The sequence below is a fragment of the Poecilia mexicana genome, unplaced genomic scaffold (assembly GCF_051168715.1).
Source record: "Poecilia mexicana isolate PSO_F unplaced genomic scaffold, ASM5116871v1 scaffold_19, whole genome shotgun sequence".
Lineage (NCBI taxonomy): Eukaryota > Metazoa > Chordata > Actinopteri > Cyprinodontiformes > Poeciliidae > Poecilia > Poecilia mexicana.
In genome coordinates this window covers 25,168,820-25,191,215 of record NW_028263388.1, presented here as the reverse complement: position 1 = coordinate 25,191,215, position 22,396 = coordinate 25,168,820, and the positions used below count along the sequence as shown (strand labels likewise).

Genomic DNA, 22,396 nt, shown 5'->3' with positions numbered 1-22,396 from the left:
CTGTGAATCAGAAACTGCAGCAATACTGCAGTTATTAATGGGAGTGCCGAAAGAAGGTGAAGAAGCTAGGTTTTTATTTTTTTTTTTTGACGGATTATCGGTCTCATAATATTCTCGCACAAACTACATGGTGACAGTCTTAACAAATATGTAAAAAAAACATTCTTATAAAGTTACATAGTGCATAAGTACATAATTCCTAAACTTATGTATCATCACAGTTTGTGTCGGGGAAGGGGAACAGATTTTAGTTTGAAGTGGAGCAGGTACATGGAGCCTAGGTGTTGACCAGTTTCTCTTCTGTCAGGAAGTGGCGGATTTTGGGGGAATCATCAGCTCCATGACTGAAGACCTGAAGAAGATCAGAGATGATGCTCAGAGCGTCCAACATTGTCTGTCTGAACAGACAGACGCTGCAGGTACACACATACTCCACAGACAATCCGATACACAATACAGATCCATGCAAACGTGCACATCAGATTTAAACACATCTAAAAGAAATTCCAGCTACTCTGTGGGGAATCTTATTGCATTTTTCTGAAAAGGGGTAAATACCAGGACCTGTTGGACAGACTGGAAAACTGTTGATTTATACCACGATAACACACTGGAAGGAAACAAGAAGACATGAGAACTGATCCATTAATTTAGAACTGGACAAAACAGTCCAGTTCTACATTTACATGACAGACTTTCTTGGATAAATTCCTCATGATTTTATTTTTTGTGCTGCTTTATGCCTGCAGAGTTGGAGACGCTGCGGTTAGAGAAGCTGCAGTCTCATGAGCAGTTGCAGGAAGCCATGAAGGTTAGTGTTTAGACAGAGACTGACTTTGTGAATTCTGGAGTAGAGATCATGTGGAAATAAAATGAGCATTGACCAGTGTCATCTCTGAGTTTTTAAAAAGTAAGTGTTCTCTGTAGAACTTCTGCAGCTGATTGCAAAATAACCCCAAAGTGCTCTTTACTTTTTCTACTTCCTGCAACTGTCAATACGCCATACCAGGACATACTGGAGCTGTCAGTAAGGAAATCTAAAATCATGCTTAACAACTGAAGTCTATAGTGCCCCTCAGACACACACTCACACACATAGAAGGATGAGTTAAGCTTCGGGTCAGTTCACCAGGTGCAGAGAAGAGTTAAACTGCATATTGTTGCTCTGTTTACAGTTTGACCCCATGCAGGAGATTTTACTCCCTCTGTTAGTTTTAACAAGGAAACAGTGGTCTCTGTTCTTATTTAACTGGTAGAACTGTGTTGGCTTTCATCAAAGTCAGCAGCAAAGGTTCTCAGAACTGTCAGAAATCTGTGAGCAGAAAGATGACATCATCAGTAAACTCCAGGAAGACCTGAGGACCGCCACACTCTGCTGCTTCCTCCATCAGACTGTTTTCTGTCAGACTTCATGCTTCTGATGCTTCTGTTTCCTAACGTCTGAGAGAATGCTGCTGTCTTTCAGAGACCGGCCACCTGTACCTGTGGGAGGAGGACCAGAGAGGACCAGAGAGCAGGGGAGGAGAGGAAGGAGAGCTGTAAGCGCCAACGAGATGACGCAGAGGGGCAGGGAGGAGGAGCAGTCAAGAAGAGAGGTTTGAATGTTTTCCTCTGATCATGATCATGTTTCCTCTGAAAAACCCTGAGAGGTTCATCCATGTCAGTCACTGCATATGTTACCTTAGAAAGCCTCCGTTTAACATCATCATTTGTATGAACTGACATTCTCCCCAATGGTGTGCAGTTATCTCTGCAGATTCTCTTTGTCAAACATGAGCTTCATGTTTGATGGTTCAAGTTGTCATCTTAGAAAATCTTTAGCTTCTTGGTTACCTTTTTTGTAAATAAATATGAAATAAATAATAAAAACCAAAGATCAGATGATAGCTTTCTTCTGTGCGGAGACAGACATGAAGTGGTTTATGTGGTTTCTCCTCTCAGTAGCCCTGGAAGAAGAAATCTGGAGGCTGCAGGAGGAAGACGACAAGAAAGATGAGACCATCAGTGAACTGAGGAGGGGGCTGGAGGAGCTGAAGAACGACAACCTGGAGTTGGAAAGGAAGGTTCAGGAGCTGACAGGTGCTGGTAAATGTTCCTCTAGGCCAGTGTTTCTTAACTTGACTCCTCTGGACACAATGACCTGCATGTCTTAGGTGTTCCTTTTCCTAAGACAGGCTACATGTTAACAGTCTGGAGGTCACCTACAGAATTCTGCAGAGGTAACCCATTTCAATCAGGTGTGCCGCATGTTACATGCTCACATTTGCTTCCTTCTGATTGTTTGTTTTTGTTTTTGTTTTGACACCTTTGACGGTTCACTGATGTGGGGGCGGGCCACAGCCCCTGTTTAGCTGGGCTGGTGGCCCAGCTACACAGGAAATGTAAAAATATTACTGGGTAATTACAGGTGCTGGTCATAAAATTAGAATATTGTGATAAAGTTCATTATTTTCCATAATGTCATGATAAAAATTAAATTGTCATATATTTTAGATTCATTGCACACCAACTGAAATATTTCAGGTCTTTTATTGTTTTAATTTTGATGATTTTGGCAAACAGCTCATGAAAACCCAAAATCCCTGTCTCAAAAAATTAGAATATTATGAAAAGTTTCTCTGAACGAGCAATAAAAATAATCATCTGAATCAACAAAGTAACTCTAAACACCTGAAAAAGATTCCTGAGGCCTTTAAAAACTCCCAGCCTGGTTCGTTACTCAAAACCGCAATCATGGGTCAGATTGCTGACCTGACTGCTGTCCAGAAGGCCATCACTGACATCCTCAAGCAAGAGGGTGAGAAACGGAAAGAAATTTCTGAACGAATCGGCTGTTTGCAGAGTGTTATATCAAGGCACCTCAGTGGGAAGTCAGTAGGAAGGAAAAAGTGTGGCAGAAAACGCTACACAACGAGAAGAGGTGACCGGACCCTGAGGAAGATTGTGGAGAAGGGCCGATTCCAGACCAAATTAAATTTTCATCTCCATAAAACTTTTCAGCAGATGGAAGCATGAAGTGCTCCAAAATCTTCTGATAGCTGCTGCATTGATCCTGCCCTTGATAAAACCCAGTGGACCAACACCAGCAGCTGACATGGCACCCAGACCATCACTGACTGTGGGTACTTGACACTGGACTTCTGGCATTTTGGCATTTCCTTCTCCCCAGTCTTCCTCCAGAGTCTGGCACTTTGATTTCCGAATGACATGCAAAGTTTGCTTTCATCCGAAAAAAGTACTTTGGACCACTGAACAACAGTGGTCCAAAGTGCTGCTTCTCTGTAGCCCAGGTCAGGCGCTTCTGCCGCTGTTTCTGGTTCAAAAGTGGCTTGACCTTTGACCTGGGGAATGCGGCACCTGTAGCCCATTTCCTGCACACGCCTGTGCACAGTGGCTCTGGATGTTTCTACTCCAGACTCAGTCCACTGCTTCCCACAAGGTCTGGAATCGGCCCTTCTCCACAATCTTCCTCAGGGTCCGGTCACCTCTTCTCGTTGTGTAGCGTTTTCTGCCACACTTTTTCCTTCCTACTGACTTCCCACTGAGGTGCCTTGATATAACACTCTGCAAACAGCCGATTCGTTCAGAAATTTCTTTCCGTTTCTCACCCTCTTGCTTGAGGATGTCAGTGATGGCCTTCTGGACAGCAGTCAGGTCAGCAATCTGACCCATGATTGCGGTTTTGAGTAACGAACCAGGCTGGGAGTTTTTAAAGGCCTCAGGAATCTTTTTCAGGTGTTTAGAGTTACTTTGTTGATTCAGATGATTATTTTTATTGCTCGTTCAGAGAACCTTTTCATAATATTCTAATTTTTTGAGACAGGGATTTTGGGTTTTCATGAGCTGTTTGCCAAAATCATCAAAATTAAAACAATAAAAGACCTGAAATATTTCAGTTGGTGTGCAATGAATCTAAAATATATGACAATTTAATTTTTATCATGACATTATGGAAAATAATGAACTTTATCACAATATTCTAATTTTATGACCAGCACCTGTATATGTTAGGGGAAAACATCGCCAGTGAAATGCTATTTACACACACAACTAGTCTTAAAAACAACTAATTGAAATTGAAATCTATATCAATTATTTGCACTTCTGACTTAATCCAAATTAAGTCAGCTGCTCCATAAGGCTCCAGGGCTTCTGGGGCCCCATAAATGCTCATATTTTAACACAGACCACAGATATGTAACATTTATTTATTGAGATTATCAATGTCGATACATCTGATTTAATGGTTTCAGCATACATAAATTTATATGTTTTAAATTGTTTAACATTTAAATGTAAGATTTAAAGGAGCTGGCAAGTTTACTTTGTAAAAGTTCAAAGAACAACATTCATAGTTAGATTATTTTGTTATAGCAACAATCTGATGCTGTGAGTTTAATCTTTGAGTTTGAGCTCTGTTTGTTTACAAATACAAATGATAACTGTGATAACTGATTGTTTTTAGATTGACCAGTTAAGCTACTCCCCCTCTCCCAGTTTAAGTCTAACACAGAAGATGTTAGAGGTGCTGATGTTTTTAGCAGCAAGAGGGGCCTCTAAGTCAGATTCTGCTCAAGGCCTCATGCAGCCTTTTACCGGCCCTGCATGATGAGGTAAATCCGCTGCACTGCGCAGAGATGCGCAACAAAGGAGAGATTTAATTCAATGCTGCTATTGAATTAAATCAAAAGCAGCTGGCTTTAGTAGCTGGTCCATTTTTTATCTGTTGAGGTTTTAACACAGAAACTATTTTGGTTGGTCGTGATTATAGGACGAGTTTCTCAGATCTCCGCGCAGCCGCGTGCTTTAACTCTAGCTGACTAAGTGGACAAAGCATTTGATATGGTTTGATGCATCATGTAACTGGAAAAATAGTACTAGTAATAATAATAATAAAATAATATAAAATCAGTGTGATGCATGACTCTGAGGAGAGCGCGAAAGATCCTCACCGGGCTGAACCTGCATAAAGATTAATATTGGTTCGTTAGTTGAGATGGAAAAGCCGCACAAAATTCTTGGTCCACAAATATAAATCATTCTCACTGCTCCTCAATGCACCTCTGAAAGAGACTACAAGTTTTTCCTGTGGTTCATGTAGAGCACATGTGTCAAACTCAAGGCCATAGTTTCCGCCATGTCATTTTATGTGGCCCTCCCCAGCGTTTTATAGGCCCATGTTTGACTTAAAATAGGTTTTGAGCACGAATTGACTACAAACTATATCTCCCATAATGCATTCTGATTACCAGCCAACATTAAGGCTTCTCGCCACTAGAGAGCGGCAGAGTCACCTCAAGCTACTTATTGATTTTCCCAGCGAATAAAACATCGACAAGCTAACATCAAAACGTCCAAGAAAAGAAAAATCGATTTACAGGTAAGACTGTGAATGAAGATGTGTGTGAGTTGGTGTCAGGGCGGCAGGTCGCGCTAGACTTTTTTTGTTATCCGTTATCTTGACTGACAACATAAAAAAAAAATCGGTCATGTACTATTTTTACCCGTGAAATTACAATCATATTAACATCGGCTATTTAGTCACATTTTATGCGGTTTAGTTAATATTCACTGTGAATCCAGATCCCATCACAAATTAAGCAGATACATGCATCTACATTTTTCTCCGTAGTGACAAAAACCACTGACTGAGGCCATAATAACTTTTAATAAATTAAATTAAGCGACTTCACTTAAATTAGCATCACTTCACCCGCTGGGGTCTGAACGCACTTCCTCCTGGTTCCCATCTGCAGAAAAATCTGCGCTAATTCATTGAGAAGGACCTCGCTGCAGCAAACAGAAAGGGGCGGGGACGGACCACTGTCAGTCTCATACCTTATTTGGAAATGGGACCATTGCACTCCGGAAATGAAGGGGACGCTATTTCCTATTTTATCCGCGGTCTCCAGTCTTAATTTTCTTTTGAAATCTGTGATATAGCTTTATCTTTAGGAAGGAGTTTCTCTCTCAGCATGTATTTGAACTTCTCTCTTTTATTTACTTCAGCGCAGCTCACAGTTTTTAACAATTTCCGTTGCTTTCTGTGTACTTCTAAATCTGCTCCTTTTTTGCATCTTTTCGGGCCTGCTACTGCCTCTAGTGGCGTGGTGGTCGTAGCACAACTAGTATAAATACATTACTAAATCAGAATACCAAAGTCTTTATTATTTATTATTAATTCTTGCATAACTGGAACAGCAAAAGATAAAGTCCCTCACAAAACACCATACCTTTTAATTGTCTTAAGGAAGTAGAGCTAATTAAATGACATAAACAAGACCTGAAAGTGGTTGCCGTTTCACTCATTGGCCAACCTGTTGAAACTATGGCAAATTTTAAATACCTTGGATCATTCCTGGACAGTCAGCTCAGTTTTGCTGAAAACACTGGCTACATTTTTGAGAAACGTCACTCTATCTTTTAAGAAGACCCAGTGATCTTGGGGTTACCTAACAAGTGCAACTCGTGCAAAACCTCTAGTTAGTTAGAGGTAACATTAGCTAACATTACCACTAGTTAAGTAATGTTAGCATTTTAGCAATGAGTTAAAATGTTAAAACTTAAAAATTTAACTTAAGTTTTAAGTCATCTCGAGTTTTAACTGTTGAGGGCTTTAGCTTTTCATCTCCTCGGCTGGTTTGGTCACATGAGCTGCAGACTAACAGACAATCTTTTAAGAATACTTGGAAAAATAGTAGGTAAATAGTGGTGAAACCAATAACAACTCTGTCTAAACTGTTTAGAGCATCCATCCTTTTTTTTTTTTGTCAGTTTGAGCTCATGAAGGCGTTATTGTGTTCCTCTGGTAAATATAGAACATCTATTAGAAGTCATTCATTGACAGTGCAATAATTATTCTTAGCCAAATTAAATGATAACATTTACCTGTAGCATACTAAGTGTTTACTTGATGCACAAATTGTTGATATGATTCTATTAATTAGTTTTATTTTATTGTTTTAGAGTCAAAGAAAATTTTCCACCTTGGAAGACTAAATAGTTTAAACATATTTTTTCCTATATATAGGACTCTACCAACAAAACAAAAATGTGGATTATTGCTTGTTTAACAATCCTGGTTATTCGTCTGTGAACCTAATTAATTTGTTTGTTATTGACTTTTGCTCAATTAAATTTCTTATGTATACAGTGTATATGGTATTTTTATTGTTGTTGATAATGTTGTTTTTCATGTCTTATTTCATTTCTTCCTCTTATAAGTGATGGAGATATATAGATGTTATTTATAATGTATAAAGGTGTTGTTTATGTCACCTAATTAGCTCTACATCCTGAAGAAAAATATGGTATTTTAGAAGATAATTTATCTTTCACGTTGCCAGAAATGGAGAAATTAATAGTAAATAATAAAGATTTTGTGGTATTCTCGTTTAGTGACATAATTATATTAGTTATGTTACCACCCCCATGCCAATAGAGGCATATTTAGAAGTACACAGAAAGCTACGCAATTTGTTAAAAGCTGTGAGCTGCGCTGAAGTAAATAAAAAAGAGAAGTTGAAATACATGCTGAGAGGGAAACTCCTTCCTACAGATGAAGCTACATCACAGATTTCAAAAGAAAATTTAAACGGGAGAACACGGATAATATAGGAAATAGCGCCCCCTTCACTTCCGGAATGCAATGGTCCCATTTCCAAATAAGGTAAGAGACTGACAGTGGTCCGTCCCAGCCCCTTTCTGTTTGCTGCAGCGAGGTGTACTTGAATTCATCAGTCAGTTGGATCTGTCTGATCCAAACAGATCAACTGAACTCTGAGTGTTTTATTTATTTAATTATTTTTATTTGTTTTTGCGTGGTTTCGCTTCTCCGAAACGGACAGATGTTACGTCTGCAGCTCCTCCAGAACTCCGCTCTCCTGGGTAACGTGAACCCAGAAGGCTCCATTTGTTAAATCTTCTGGATGAGTTACTTCCAGCGGTTTTTAATTCTTCGCAGCAGCGGAGCCGCGTCCGCAGTGGTTGAGCAGCAGACTGCGCATGTTACAGTCTAATTAACTTCTGCATCGTCATTTATTTCCTCAAGATAAACTGCCGGCTTCTCAAATGGTTTAACACAATGTTGCATTCTCTTTAGTTTTCTCTGGTCTGTAATGGAGACTTGAATATAATGTGCCATTTCAACCAAAGGTTTTGAATGCGCTTCCTAACCAGAAGCTCCAAAGCGTTATTTAACAATATGAAGTGTTGTTTAACTTATTTTTAACATTGTATTTCATACATTTATGCTAGGGGTGCCCAAGTCTAGTTTTCCAGAGCTACCATCTGCAACTTTAGATGCATTCCTTCTCTAACACACCTGGATTATTGACTCATTATAAAGCTCTACAGAACTGAGTTGCTGCTAATAAGGGAAGTCAACCTTTTGTCTGCGGTGTGTTTTAGCAGGCATGCATCTAAAAGTTTCAGTCTGAAGGACTGCACCTGGGCACTCCTGATTTGTACCGTCAATGTGGCCCGTTGAGGGTGGCCAATATGCTGAAGTGGCCCTTGGTGAAATTGAGTTTGACACCCTTGATGTAGAGCTTCAACCAGAACTATTGCGGTGGGGTTTAAACTCCTACCTTCATCCAAAACTCTGGAAAGAATCATAATTCCTTACAGGGGGTTGATGTAAATATCCATATAGGTCAGCCTGCGTCCAGTTTGAGTAAAAGGAGGCGTGTGCGATCTGCACTGAGGTTAACTTGAGACATCCAGCTGCTGCAGCCCGCTCGCAGAGGCACCAGCAGTGTGATTGGTCTGGCTTTAAATGCATAAACTATAAACCTATCTTCTATAAACGTATCTTTTAGGAATAAATCTACTCCGCCAGTGAAATGCTCAGAGCAACAGAGACTCTTGGAATCCGGCTTAAAAAACAAGCAAGGTAACACTTTATTTGAAGGGGGTTGAATAAGACTGTCATGACACTTTCATAAACATGACATAACACCTGTCATGAACATGAATAAGAAATCATTACTGTTTAAACTTTATCTTTAATAACATAAAGATACCTAATTTTTAAAGTGCAATCAGTAATACTTTTATAACAAATTTATAACAGTAATGATTTCTTGGTTAATGTCAAGTTGTCATAACAAAGACATTTTGAATAATGTCAACTTTGTATTAAAAGTGTCATAATTTACCGAATGACGCTTTATGACAACAGTTATAAATATTCATGAAGGCTTATTGATGTTCATGACAGGTGTTTATGACAGTGTCATGTCAGTCTTATTCAACCCCCTTCAAATAAAGTGTTACCAAAAGCAATTATTTATTTATTTTTTTAATATACATATTTTCCTAAAAACATAAACAAGAAAGACTTAGCCTGACGGTGGCGCTTGTAAAGCATGTCGGGCCGCCAGGCCTATAATACACTGGGGGAAAACCCTGGAGAAAAACTACACAGTATATATTAAGAAATTAAAACTATTGAACAGAGCGTTTGATGGATGAAGGATCCCGCGGGCTTGCCCTTCTCAATGGATGGTAGTTGGTTGAGGATAGCGGATCAGATATCTAAGGTAAGCCCCCACCACACTGTGTGTTCCGTCAGGTGCCCGTTTTTTTGTTTCTCTTCTCTTTTCCTTTTCTTTACATCAATACTTACCTATTGTTAAGGCCCTACTCTCCCGCAACCAGTCAAAAGAAGAATGAGCAAGGGTGACAGTAGTGGTACGTAACACACAGCAGAAATGCATCTAAAACATGACAATGAGGTTCAGAAACCTTAGTTTGGTTAAACCAGCCTCTTGTTCCACTCTTTGCTTCCTCCAGAGGGTCTGGACTCTGTTATTGACAAACCATTGCTTCCTGGAGGTGTGGACTCTGTTGAAGTTTGAAATTTTACCAAATCGCTAATGTTTGTTTGTGACGTTTGTAATGTACCATTTTGACGCTATGAAGCTTCAATAATCCAATAAGATTATCAGCTTATTGGCGCATGTGGCCACTATACCCTTCACAGAGACCTGTGGAGGATATAGTGGAGGATGCTCTCTTCATCCTCCAGTATGAAGTGGGAAGTGCTATTCCAAACGAGTCATAATTATAAGACATAGCATGTCTGTTCATTGGCTAAACACTCACTTGAATTTAAAATCCTCCTCAAATGTCATACTGTTTCTCAGTGGAGAAAAGTGGAATAGGGACCCAGCGGAGCAGGGAGAGATGGTAAGGCTACCGTGCCTGAACCAACTTTGATTTAACTACTCCATGGTCTCCTCTCTCTCTTCCTAAAGATCTGGATGAGTGTCTGAACTCTGTGCTTTCGTCTCTGGAGGTGGAGAAGAAGGAAACAGCCAGGCTACAGAAGGAGAACAAAGCTCTTGTGAACGGCATCTTCCAGCTGCAGACTGAGGTGCTGCTCCTTATCCTCCACTTTCTCTTCCTCTTTGTCTTCCTCCTTCTCTGGTTGGTTTTTGTTGCAGCTGTTGATGATCATGCTGGTTCCCCAGGTAACTGCCCTGCAGATGCAGCTCAAACAGCAGACTGACACGTGCAACAGCCAGTCAAAGCAGCTAGACTTTACTAAGTTGCGCACTCAGTACCTGGAGAACCAATTAGAGGAGAGTTTTTCCTCAATTAAGAGTCTCACAGAAGAAGTGGCGTGTCTGAGACAGGAAGTCAAGGTTATTCCTCTTATTTTATGAGTGGCTCATGTTGTTCATGTTAAAAACCTCCTGATGACCCACCGATTGATTCAACAGCAGGAGGAACAGAGCAGCAGCATCAATGTGGTTGCCATGGAGGAGCTGAAGAAGAAGAGTGAAGCAGCGGAGCAGAGGTCTGCTCACATCTCCCAACAGATGGAAGAGCTGCAGCGAGAGAAGAGGCAACTGGAAGAGCAGCTGGCTCTCAGGTGATCAGCACAGCCTCCAGCCAGCTGCATGGCAACCTTCTGACCTCTGTTTGACCTTCTGTGACCTCTGCTCTTTCAGCAACAGCAGCTGTGTGGAGCTCAGGCAGGAGTTGGAAAATCAGAGAACAGAATTGAGCCAGCAACTGCAGAATCTAAGGGCAGAACTAGAGTCAGAGGGTGGAGCTCTGCAGTACAGACTGGAGGATGAGGTGGCAGGTAGGGGAAGGTGGAGAGACATGGATGTGTTGATGGTTACACTCTGAATGATACCTGATACCTGGATACTCAGACAGAAACACTGAGTTCGGATTAGAACCGACCCGAGTGATAGGAGCGCTCTGATTGGCCGATACCTGTCCTCTGCTTTAGGACTGCAGCGAGTCATGCTGGAGAAGGAGCAACTACTGGAGGACAGCCGACAGCAAGCAGAGACTCTGAGGCGAGGTAACACACACAGCTTCACCGTCAAATGACCCTCATCAAGCTCCGCCCCCAAAATCCATACTTCAACTTCAATTGTTTCTGTCACTGGCTAACATATTTCCTCCAGATGTGAAGATGTTAAAATGCCCCCATTCAATCCCAGATCCATAAATTGCCTTGCTCAGGGGTAGTCGAACCAACAACTTTCAGATTGCAAAACTACTTTTCCTACTATGTTACAGCTGCTCTCAGATGTTGATGAATAAATTTAGTCCAGTCAGATATTTTTGACTGGTGCAATAAAATCAAACTTATTCAGTCAGAAAGTTGTGGGTTGGATTCCTCTTTCCTTTTGATACATGCCAGTGTGCTCTTGGCCAAAGCACAAACCTCAAGTTGCCTACTGGTGTGCTTATTAGTGCATATATATTTGTGATTGAATGAACTTGGCACTAGTTTAAAGAGCTTTGACTAATTATAAAAGTGCTTGGTAATGCAATAGTAAACACTGACATTGTTTTTTTTTTTTTTTTTTTTCCAAAGTTAAAAAAAACAATAACAATTAAACAAAGAATATTGTGTTTTGCTTTCAGGGTACCAGATGCTTTTGCTGCTCATAAACCCAAACTCTAGTTTCCCATGACAACCATCTCTTCAGTCACCAACATGGTGATTTACAGTATATTGAGTAAAATTGTGAATAAGTGGCAATAAAGCTTCAGCTTTCTGACCACATTACTTTCAGTTTAATAATCAAAATTCAAACCTCACTCTGCGGGTTATCAGAGGGTGGCTTATTTTTTCCGGATAGTTTAACTTTCCAGATCAAATGGTTTTATTAAGTTCTGAACCATTAATAATGCAGATTTATGTGTCAGCTTCACCTAAAACCGTTGGAGCACTGCCTTGGATCTGTTGTTGATCAGAAAGTTACTGAGCTGCTACACCAAACAGCAAGGACCATATAAGGAAAGGGCTGCTCATAGGTGAGAATGTTTGAATTCCACAGGCTGTTGGTGACGGTCTTGATTTAATGAGCTCCATTTTAGACTTCAAATTGTCCTAAATGTGCCCAGATTTAAGAATTATAGATCTTAAATCTAAGTCTTTGTGGTTTTGAAGATGCCTTGTTAAACTGAATCCACTGAAGGTTTGGTAAAAATGTGATTTTTTTTTTTTTTTTTTTTTTTTTTTTACCAACCCTTTCAGAAAGGGTTGGTAAAAATGCTTCAAGGGTCATCTCCCTCAGCACTTTCTCTCCCCAGGCTATGTACTGAGCCCACCTCTCTTCTGAACCTGCCAAGCCAGGTTCAGTACGAACCCCATCATTAAGTATGCAGACAATACTACAGTGGTGGGTCTCATCAAGGACAACAAAAAAGTGGTCTACAGAGGGGAGGTGAAACATCTGGTGGACTGGTGTGATGCAACCCATCTAATCCTGAATGTCAACAAAACAAAAGAAATTGTTGTTGATTTCAGGAAAAATCTGCCAAGTCACACACCCCTCCTCATCAATGATGAGGAGTGGAGCAGGTCAGGAATATTAGATTCCTTTGGATACTGACACTTTGACCTGATCCCTCCAAACCTCTGGTCTGGTGAAGAAAGCTCAACATCATCTGCACTTTTTATGTTGGATGAGAAGAGCAAACCTCCCCCCTCCCATCCTCACCACTTTCTACAGAGGGACAATGGAGAGTATACTGACCACAGCATCTCTGTATGGTTTGGCACATGCAACACCGCTGACTGGCGACATGTAGAGAAAGTGGTAAGGACAGCTGAGAGAATCATCAGGGCTGAGGTTCCTTCCATCCTTGAAGGAAGCTGCCTGTACAGGGCTCGGACAATTTTAAGACACTGTCTACCCTCAGCATGGTTTGTTCTCCCTGCTGCCTTCTGGGAAAAGGTTCAGCAGCTTCAAAAGCAGAATAACCATATTTCACAACATCTTCATGGCATAAGACTACTAAACTGCAATTAATTTAATCATTTATTGTATATTTTTATATTGATATGTTTATTACTCCTTATTTATTTTATAATTATTGGAGCCCTGCAACAAAATTTCTTTCAATATGTAAATTTTTTTTAAATGTACAATTGAATGACAAAAAAAACCTTTGTCTATGAAACTTACAGAAATCTAATCTCTGTGTTTTATTCACTGTCAGGAAATGGTTTCTCTTTCTGTCTTCACTCTAAGAGCTGCAGTGTCTGAAGGAGAAACTGCACAGGAGGGTTGAAGAGGAGGAGAAGGAGAATCAGAGTGGGAGGAGGCAAGGGAGTAGGAGAAAGGAGCAGAGGGAGAATCTGCACAGAGATGCTCAGGTAATGTTGTTTACCTTAACCAGAGAAGAACCAGGTCTGCTGGTCATGCACACACCATCAAACCTAACCAACAAAGAACAACCATATTCCAGAAGCCATGGCTTTTCTGAAAACCAGCAGGAAAAAGGACTGATCATAAAGCCATGACTTTTACGATGTTTATTTTTACTCCCAAAACAGTTTGTTCTGTTCAGATATGATATTTTTCTGCTCTTGATCAAAAACAAGCTTAACATTCAGCATTCAGCTTCTGCTGCTTTTTAAAGTGTTTAACCTGTTGGTCTCAGGTTGTCATTCACAATGGCAGGGGTGTCAAACTCCAGTCCTCTGCTGTCCTGCAGTGTTTAGATGTGCCACAGGTAAAAAACAGTGGAATGAAATGGCTTAATTACCTCCTCCCTGTGTAGATCGGTTCTCCTGAGCCTTGCTAATGACCTAATTATTCTTTTCAGGTGTGGTGCAGCAGAGGCACATCTAAAAGTTGCAGGACAGAGGCCCTTGAGGACTGGAGTTTGACACCCCTGTCACGAGAGGACCCAAATTTGGGTCCTCTCGTGACAGACAGGTTAAATAATGAACTGAGCCTCCATGGGGCGAGCTCATTTCATTAAGTTTATGTTTGTCTTCTGCCACACTGACATGTTTGCTGTGTCTTTCACATAAAACTCTGCAGGAATCCTGCTGCTGTGATCACGTCTGTCACAGTGTGTTGGTGAAGCAGCTTTAGACACTTAGGAATTTTTTTTTCTTCAGGATGTCTGTGCTTCTTCTTTGCGGTCCACCATGGCTGACAGGAAGAAGCTCTCCAAGACAGTGAAGAGGAAAAGGAAAAGCAGTGAGGTAGAGGTAAGGTGTGGTCTGTTTGAATGTGTGGTACCAGAGTTAAAGTTGGAGGCTGCAGTCATGTCTTCCATGTCTGTTTCTCAGGGTTTGGTGTTCAGTGAAAACAAGAGGAACAGAGTTAAAGAGAAAGCTTGCAGCAACAAACTAGTAGGGGACCCTCTTAACAGGTAGATCTCATAGCACTTGTCTTCTCCAGGTTTTCATCTGTTTTTTCTGTGCTGCAGGACGATGGCATGCTGCAGAAGATTGAAGAACTGATCCAGAACTCTCCATCCATTCTCCACAGCAAAGGTTTGTTCCTATAGAAAGGTTTCTATACCTTAAAGTTCCAGGATTATCTGTCCTTGTTCACTTCAGTTCTGGTTTTCTAGATGAATTCACATGACAAACAAACATAGTTATAAGATGAAGTTAGTGAAACTTGCTGTGTTACCTCAGACATTTGTTGTGCCATTTTTGCCTCATTCGCCAACATCAAGGCAAAGAAGTTAAGAAATAAAATACAGTCATGACTTAAAACATAAATCAGGTCACTGAGGTTATTTTTGGGAATCCACGGAGAAACAGACATTGAAGCCTGAGGGTCTGAGGAGAGCTAAATTGTTCTGCAAAAAAAAAAAAAAATGATTCTGTTTCATACCAACCTATAAAAGAGCTTTGAGATGGGGTGGGATGTTTTTTTATGTTTTTATCTTCAATATCCCATTGGCTATTTCTTCTTTTTCTTTTTTTTTTTTCATCTTCCAAGTATTTGACCAGCCATGTTTTCTGTCGTTGTTCTTCTCGGCATATTGTTTCTAGCGATTTTGCACTTACAAACAGCAGGTATGTATCTGAACGCAACCTGATCACGTTATGTCAAACTGTGTATGAATATTTTTACCACATGCCTGAAAAGTTGCTGCTTTACAAACTTTAATGAACACAGATTTGTAGCCACAGCTCATATTTATTGTTTTGGTCTCTGCTTGATGCATTAATTTTTGATTTAACCACTAAGCATACGATGTAATGATGACAAAAACCTTCATACAGACTAACATGTTATCGTTATACCGTTGATCGCTGTTGTATTCAGATGATCATGAGGTCGGCATTTGTCTATCTTTGACATTTTCCCAGACTAAGAGTTTTGTTAATAGAATAAACTTAAACTTTATTCTGTGCTCTAAATGCTCTAGTAAAGCGTGTTTTAAGTAGATGTTTCTCACTGACAATTGTAATTATTTTTTCTGATTATTTTAACCTCACCTCTAAGACTGCAGCATATTTGTAATGTAATGTAATGGTAAGGGGTGTTTACTATGGGACAAATTGCTGACCAAACTGCTGATTGGTCAGTTACTGACAATCCACTGGACTGAGCGGCAGGTGGCCTTATGTCAATTTTAACCTGACTACTCTCAGAAGATCTTAACTGCTAGTTCTCTTTGGTTTGTACAGCAAAAGGCTTTAGGTTAAAGGTCAGCTTTACCATCATCTGTTTCATCTGATTCTTTGACCTTTTGGGTGGAACCATGTGTTCTGAAGGTTTGTATTTGGGTGCTTCAGACTCTGGATCCACATGCTGGCCTGACCTCAGTCTGCTACTCGGGTCCAGATTGATGGTCTCAGATGTCTGAAGTATTTTTGAACATTTGCAATAACCGTTTCCTGATTATGTTTGATGGAGTTGATGGGTGTGATGCTGGAACCATCAATCTTTAATGAGCAAAATTTGCTCAGAACTGATTTCAGGTGAAGTAGTGATTCTTGGACATGAACACCAGTTTCCTGTCCCTGGAGGTGATCCTGCCTCGTTCATGGAGGCCGTCACTACGGCAACCAGACCCCGGCGAGGACGAAAGAAGCTGTTTAAGCTGGATGTCTCATCTCCGCTGCTGGACTCTCCACACACCGTGAGTCATTTTGGCAGTGTTGACTCCTATCAAGGAATAATTCAGTTCAAACCATTAAAATTGAACTATTTCCTGTTTATAGTTAAGCACCTGAGCTGATATCAGTCTTAATAGTTTACATTCATTTACAAATATTTTCATGAAACAGTTTTTAATAAAAAGATCTTGATGGTATGGGTCAGTTATAATAAATCTCATTGGCAGCCTGTCGTTTCGAAGGTTATTTCCATTTGTTTAACCTTCTACTCCTTTCTTTGTCAAGAAAACTATTTTGCTGTGTCTGATCAAAATTGGTGCTATTTCAGCTGTACTGAACTCTACAACTGTGAGACTTGGAAGTGGCAGTAACTTTATTTGAAGGGGTGTGCATAAGGCTGACATGACACTGTCATAAACATGACATAACACCTATTGTGAACATGAAGAAGTCTTTATGAATGTTTGACAGTTGTCATAAACAAGTGTCATTCGGTAAATGACACTTTTAATGCAAAGTTGCTCTAAAAGTTGCATTGAAAGTCCATTAAAAGTGTCAACTTTGCATTAAATTGTCATTATTTACAAAATCATGCAAAGTTGGCACTTTTAATGCAACTTTGCATTAAGTGTCATTTTTTACCAAATGACACTTCATGACAACTGTCATAAACATTGATAAAGACTTCTTCATGTTCATGACAGGTGTTATTTCATGTTTATGACAGTGTCATGTCAGTCTTATGCACACCCCTCAAATAAAGTGTTACCGAAGTGATTAAGTTGCTGCAACTTTGGTGTGTATGTATGCTGTATCTGAAAACTCCCACTCCCTGTGCACAGCAGGTTCTGTAACAGGAAAATAAACCAGGTATAGTTTGGGGTGGGCACCTTCATTACCTTTAAAAATGGAGCAGACTATGATGAGGTTTAACGTTGGAGGAGTGGTATACAGAAACAGGGCTCCACAGACAGACAGATGAACTTGGGTACACACTGAAAACACTTCAGTCACCATGCTTTCACCTTTTGAGGAAAAATGTTGCAACTCTTTTCTGTAGAGGTTGAAGTTTGTCCTAATCTTAGTTCATAGTTGAATGGCATTCATCTTACAACACTTGCTATGGAGGGTTTTTTTTTTTTGTAGTGTTTAGGGGTCCCATTTATCAAGGATTGTGTGGGATTCAATGACAAAAGTGTATGTAGGTACGACCAATATAAACTCAGATTTATAAAACTGCGTATTCACACCAACAAGCAATTTCTATTTATGAATCACATAAAGATCTATGGCTCTCTAGTTGGCAGAACTAGAGTGCCTGAAAATGTTTGAATTTTCTTCCTGATTTTCCCATTTGGAATGTCTTCCAGCAATGTCACTCTTATTGATGAGTGTGATGAATGCTCACACTTATATGTACTTCATAAACAACAGCAGTGTTATTTATGTTTCCACTGGTGAGTGTGATGAATGAATCAGTAGTTTTAGACTGAGTGAAATCAAATGTCTGAGAAGTGTGGCTTCAGTTTCCCATCTCACATCTTTTCCCCAGTCAAGTTATGCATGACACATGTATTATAGATCACAACCTTTGTGTGGAAGGTGATATAAGTTCCTGGCCCTGTTTCGTGTGCATGCCAGCTTTACAAATGAGAGCCATGGTCTAATGTCAGTTTGTATTTGGTCAGATGCCAGGTGGAAATGAGGAAGACAAAGAGAGCGATCACCTGATCATCAGAAGACATCTGCGCTCCAACCGTAGAAAGTGACCTGTGCTGCCAGGTTCTGATTCTTGGACTTTTTATGTTTGATATGAAAATTGATGGTGATGCAGCTATGCTCAGAACCAGTTATAGTAAGAATACCCGAGAAGACAGATGTCATTAAAGGTTCTTCATTCTGGCATTTGTGATTACATCAGAAACACTGTAATGAGACTTTGTTCATTGAAAACAGCTGGATCAAATGCCAGGAGACAATCCAGACTGAAGGTGAGTCAGAAGGGTAAAAACATTAATCAGGGTGATGATGTGATTGTTTAGTCACCAAAAGATCATCTTAAATCCAGTAGGACCCAATGCTTCCTCTGTTTTCATGAGTCAAAAATAAATATGGCTTAAGGTTCTGACACCATTTAAAATCTCTTGGAGTAAAATATTGATGTGATATGATCAGCTAAATCCTCTGACTAACTACAGGTTGATTCTCATTTTACATGAAAAAAACTTTTGTTAGTGCAGAATGGATTTTTTTTAAGTAAAATTCTCAGACACATCCTAGGTTTTATTTTGTTGATGTAAAGAAAGGTGACAGCAGGTTGACCATGTTTCAGTTAATACTTTTTGTAATAAAATTTTTATCTCCTTAAATGTTGGCTGGTGTCAGTGTGTGGGACAGTAGATAAAGTTCTTAATTTGAGACATTTTAAAAACAACTCGACTTTAACATTAAGCTAAACCAGAGGGTGTCGTGGAAAAAATTACTTTAAGACAGCCAGATCTATTTCTGCTCAGCATTTCGGAGTTATCCAACAACTAAAAAGGCTGAAAATTAAATGTAGAGCTGCGAAATCACAGTCCATTCTTCACTTCTTTCGCTGAGATAAAGCGTTTTTGGACTCTTCCTTACTGTTCACTTGAAACATAAGATTTAGACCTGATTCCAGTTTAAAACAGCCAGATCTACTGCTTCTCAGCATATCTGAGTTGTCCAACATCTGACAAGGCTGAAAATTCTGTCGGGGTGCAAATTCACAGATGGTCCATTTTTCAAAAACGCTTTTTCTCAGAGAAAGAAGTGACAAATGAACTATCTGTGAATTTGCAGCTCTACATTCAATTTTCAGCTGTATTAGATGTTTGACAGCTCCGAAATGCTGAGGAGCAGTATAACTGGCTGTTTTAAACTGGAATCAGGTCTAAATCTTACGTTTTCAAGGGATCAGCAAGCAAGAAGCCAAAAACGCTTTATCAGCGACAGAAGTGAAAAATGGACTCTGTGAATTCACAGCTCTACACTCAATTTTCAGCCTTGTTACTTGTTGGACAGCTCCGAAATGCTGAGAAGCAACAGATCTGGCAGTTTGAACTTGGAACCATGACTAGATATTATGTTTCATTAGAGAGCAGAAGGTGAGAAGCCAAAAACGCTTTATCTCAGCGAAAGAAGTAAAAAAAATAGTTTATGTGTGAATTCACAGCTCTACATTCAATTTTCTGTCTTATTAGATGTTGGACAGCTCCAAAATGCTGAGAAGCAGTATATCTGACTGTTTCAAACTTGAATCAAGGTTAAATCTTATGTTTCAAGAGATCAGTAAGAATGAAGCTCTTGGGAATGGTAATCCTAATTGATGAATCATAATTTGTATTGACACACGGAGCATAAAATCAGCCAAGAAAAGCATTCAGACTTTACGTATTTTATTAACTTTCAGCGCTGAAAGGAGACGCTTTACCATTACATCCGAGAAGAGTTTCTAAAAAAGTCTGCAGCGTTTGAGGTGAAGGAGGAGGGTAGCTGATTATATGGACTGAAGACACTCCCTGAAATCACACCATGCCTCTGTGGCCTCAGAAAATGTTTCTTTTTCGTGAGAAATGGACCTTGGTGTCTAACAGAATCAAAAATGTAACTCTTTACTATGGGCCCTTTGTCTAACAGCGTGTGACTCTTTCTCGACCTGGTAAAGCGTCTCAACATTCCCCCTGTTGGGCTTTAAAAGAGCCCAAAAAGGAGAAGACAAACCCTAGAGTAGACACTGTCCCTTCTGGAAAACATCCCCCGAGGCTATTACAGATGTTGACATACCTAGCATCATTTCAGTCATTGATGTTGTCTTTCATTTATGTCATTTCATCTCATTTCATTTCATTTCAATTTTGGGTGTAAAAACGGACAGGGCACCCCTATGCCTCTTAGGCGGTGGATCGAAACCACAATGTCCCTCTTACAATCTAATGAAGAACACGTAAGGAAAGAAGATTAAGAGGACGTTAGAGTGTTAAATTTGGAGAAATATAAGTCAACCCTCCATGGCATGACTCTGTCGTGTTAATAATTTTTCTTTTTCTAAAGATAAAAATGTCCTTCAGTTTCGTGAGAGCGTCAGTTTCTGGGATTACTTTTGAATCATATATGTATGACTGTTATGTTTTGTGTTATTTGTCACTGCCTTTTTTTTTTTTTACCTCAGGTCAACACCATGCCATAGAAGGATAATAAAGTATAAAAGAATAAAGTCTGATATTTTGTGTTAGTTTTTATATATATATGTTTTTTGTAATCCAAGTTAAAAAGAATAAATGTTAAATTGTATGAAAATATAAAATGGGTGAAGTGTTAGGAGGATATCATTTTCATCTTTAAAGTAAAAAAGTATTAAAATTATATTCACTAAGTTGTTAGTTAACCAAAAATGTAAATTGAATCGAATGTTAGGATGATAGTTCAAACTTAATAAAATGCAAAAATGAATAAAGTGTTAGGTTAATATTTTAAAATGAATAAAATGTAAATGAATAAATGTTAATAAACTGTGAAATCCATAAAATGTTAGGTAATATGCAAAAAGTCAACACATTGTTAGCTGTATTAATATTAATGTTAGATTAATATGTTTCAAAAGTTAAGAAACCAAACATGAATGAAATTTAAGAAAATGTAAAATTAATAAAAGGTAGATATTACTTAAAACTTAAAGTAAACTTAGAAATGTTAAGGTACTATCCTTTAAAGTCAATGAAGCAATAATAAGTAATGCGTAAAACAATTTGTTAGTAAGATAATAAACCAAACTTATTGAAATTTCTATGTAATATTTAAAAGTTAATGAACTACAGAAAGGATGCAATGTTAAACAAAATGAAATGGTAAGAAAAGCTTAGAAGTCTGAGTATTGAAAGGCACAGAACAATGAACACATTCATAAAACAGCAAACCAATGCAATAAATCTGGATCAAGGGCAGCACAGTCAAAATATACTGATATGAATGAACTATGATGAGGAAACAAGTAAAACTGCTTTCTAAGTAAAATGCAATAATAGTAATAAGATCTAATCATATCAGTCTCTCTATAGCGAGACCTGTCTACGTCAAATCAGTTTCTGCGCGTGTCCAGATGTAGAGCCGCCGCAGCTCGATAGGAAACCCCGACAGGCCCACGAGGCTTCAGTGTGGCGTTTCAGCTGTAAATTGGTCCACCAATCGTGGAAGGCGCCCACAGTCTCACATCCCGGCACACCCAGAAAGGATTGGACTTCATTCTGCAACAGAAAAAACACAAAAAGCGAAATCAATGGATTATATAAAGAACATTAAAGTAAAGGAAAAATATTATCTTTTTTTATAGTAGATACTACTACTGCCCTTATACTCTAGAAAGCCGGAGTTCAACGGTCGTCTTTAGGTTCTGGGAAACCATCTGATAGGCAGGTGGGGTTCTATTGGTACCGCTGCCCTTCTCTATGTTGGAAGTGATGCACTGAACAGCCAAGGAGCTCAGGCAGGGAACCAGCATCCACAGGTGATGAGGAGAACAAGGAAGATTCTTTTAAGATTCTGCATCATCTGATTAGTAAACATAATGTTCTCTTTTTTTTATTGAAAGGCTTCTTGAAGCTGAAGATCAAGGTTTTTTTTTTCTTTCATACTAAGCCAATCAACATATCAGTAACATTTGTTATTTAACTTCTCCTCTTAATAATAGCTAAAGAAATTCTTAAAGTCAGTAACACCTTGTACATTTCAACCTTCAAAAATAACCTTGCTTGTTGTAAGTGTTGGTATATTCATAGGACCAGACAAAATCAGAAACCAAACAAAAAAACCATTTAAAGGTTCAGATTATGAAATGAATGTGCAAAACTGCCCACAGTCATGTTTTATCAAAGAAATATCGGTAACACTTTATTTGAAGGGGGTTGAATAAGACTGACATGACACTGTCATAAACATGACATAACACCTGTCATGAACATCAATAAGTCTTCATGAATAGTTATGACTTTTGTCATAAAGCATCATTCGGTAAATAATGAC

At 39.2% G+C, this 22,396-nt stretch overlaps 1 protein-coding gene and 1 long non-coding RNA gene across 10 annotated transcripts in view; both read left to right on the top strand.

The window, feature by feature from the left end:
- LOC106909428 (uncharacterized) overlaps nucleotides 1–18,723 on the top strand; it is a 34,975-nt gene extending 16,252 nt beyond the window's left edge. For 2 of the 9 annotated variants that reach the window (XM_088016479.1, XM_088016480.1), the window contains 15 exons: nucleotides 308–419; nucleotides 750–811; nucleotides 1,466–1,595; nucleotides 1,942–2,085; nucleotides 10,260–10,378; nucleotides 10,476–10,649; nucleotides 10,728–10,879; nucleotides 10,959–11,095; nucleotides 11,249–11,323; nucleotides 13,512–13,636; nucleotides 14,390–14,482; nucleotides 14,564–14,626; nucleotides 14,704–14,770; nucleotides 16,205–16,377; nucleotides 18,043–18,723. In XM_088016479.1, coding sequence (XP_087872605.1) covers nucleotides 308–419; nucleotides 750–811; nucleotides 1,466–1,595; nucleotides 1,942–2,085; nucleotides 10,260–10,378; nucleotides 10,476–10,649; nucleotides 10,728–10,879; nucleotides 10,959–11,095; nucleotides 11,249–11,323; nucleotides 13,512–13,636; nucleotides 14,390–14,482; nucleotides 14,564–14,626; nucleotides 14,704–14,770; nucleotides 16,205–16,377; nucleotides 18,043–18,123 — 1,707 coding nt within the window. In that variant the 3' untranslated portion in view covers nucleotides 18,124–18,723. The remainder of the gene's footprint in view (nucleotides 1–307; nucleotides 420–749; nucleotides 812–1,465; nucleotides 1,596–1,941; nucleotides 2,086–10,259; nucleotides 10,379–10,475; nucleotides 10,650–10,727; nucleotides 10,880–10,958; nucleotides 11,096–11,248; nucleotides 11,324–13,511; nucleotides 13,637–14,389; nucleotides 14,483–14,563; nucleotides 14,627–14,703; nucleotides 14,771–16,204; nucleotides 16,378–18,042) is intronic. The other 7 variants (XM_088016487.1, XM_088016486.1, XM_088016485.1 and 4 more) reach the window with 7 other exon arrangements.
- A 627-nt stretch (nucleotides 18,724–19,350) lies between these two features.
- LOC148153781 (uncharacterized) lies at nucleotides 19,351–21,223 on the top strand. The gene is made up of 2 exons (XR_015766365.1): nucleotides 19,351–20,866; nucleotides 21,033–21,223. It is a non-coding gene; the product is annotated as an uncharacterized LOC148153781 (long non-coding RNA).
- Nucleotides 21,224–22,396: the final 1,173 nt, after the last annotated feature.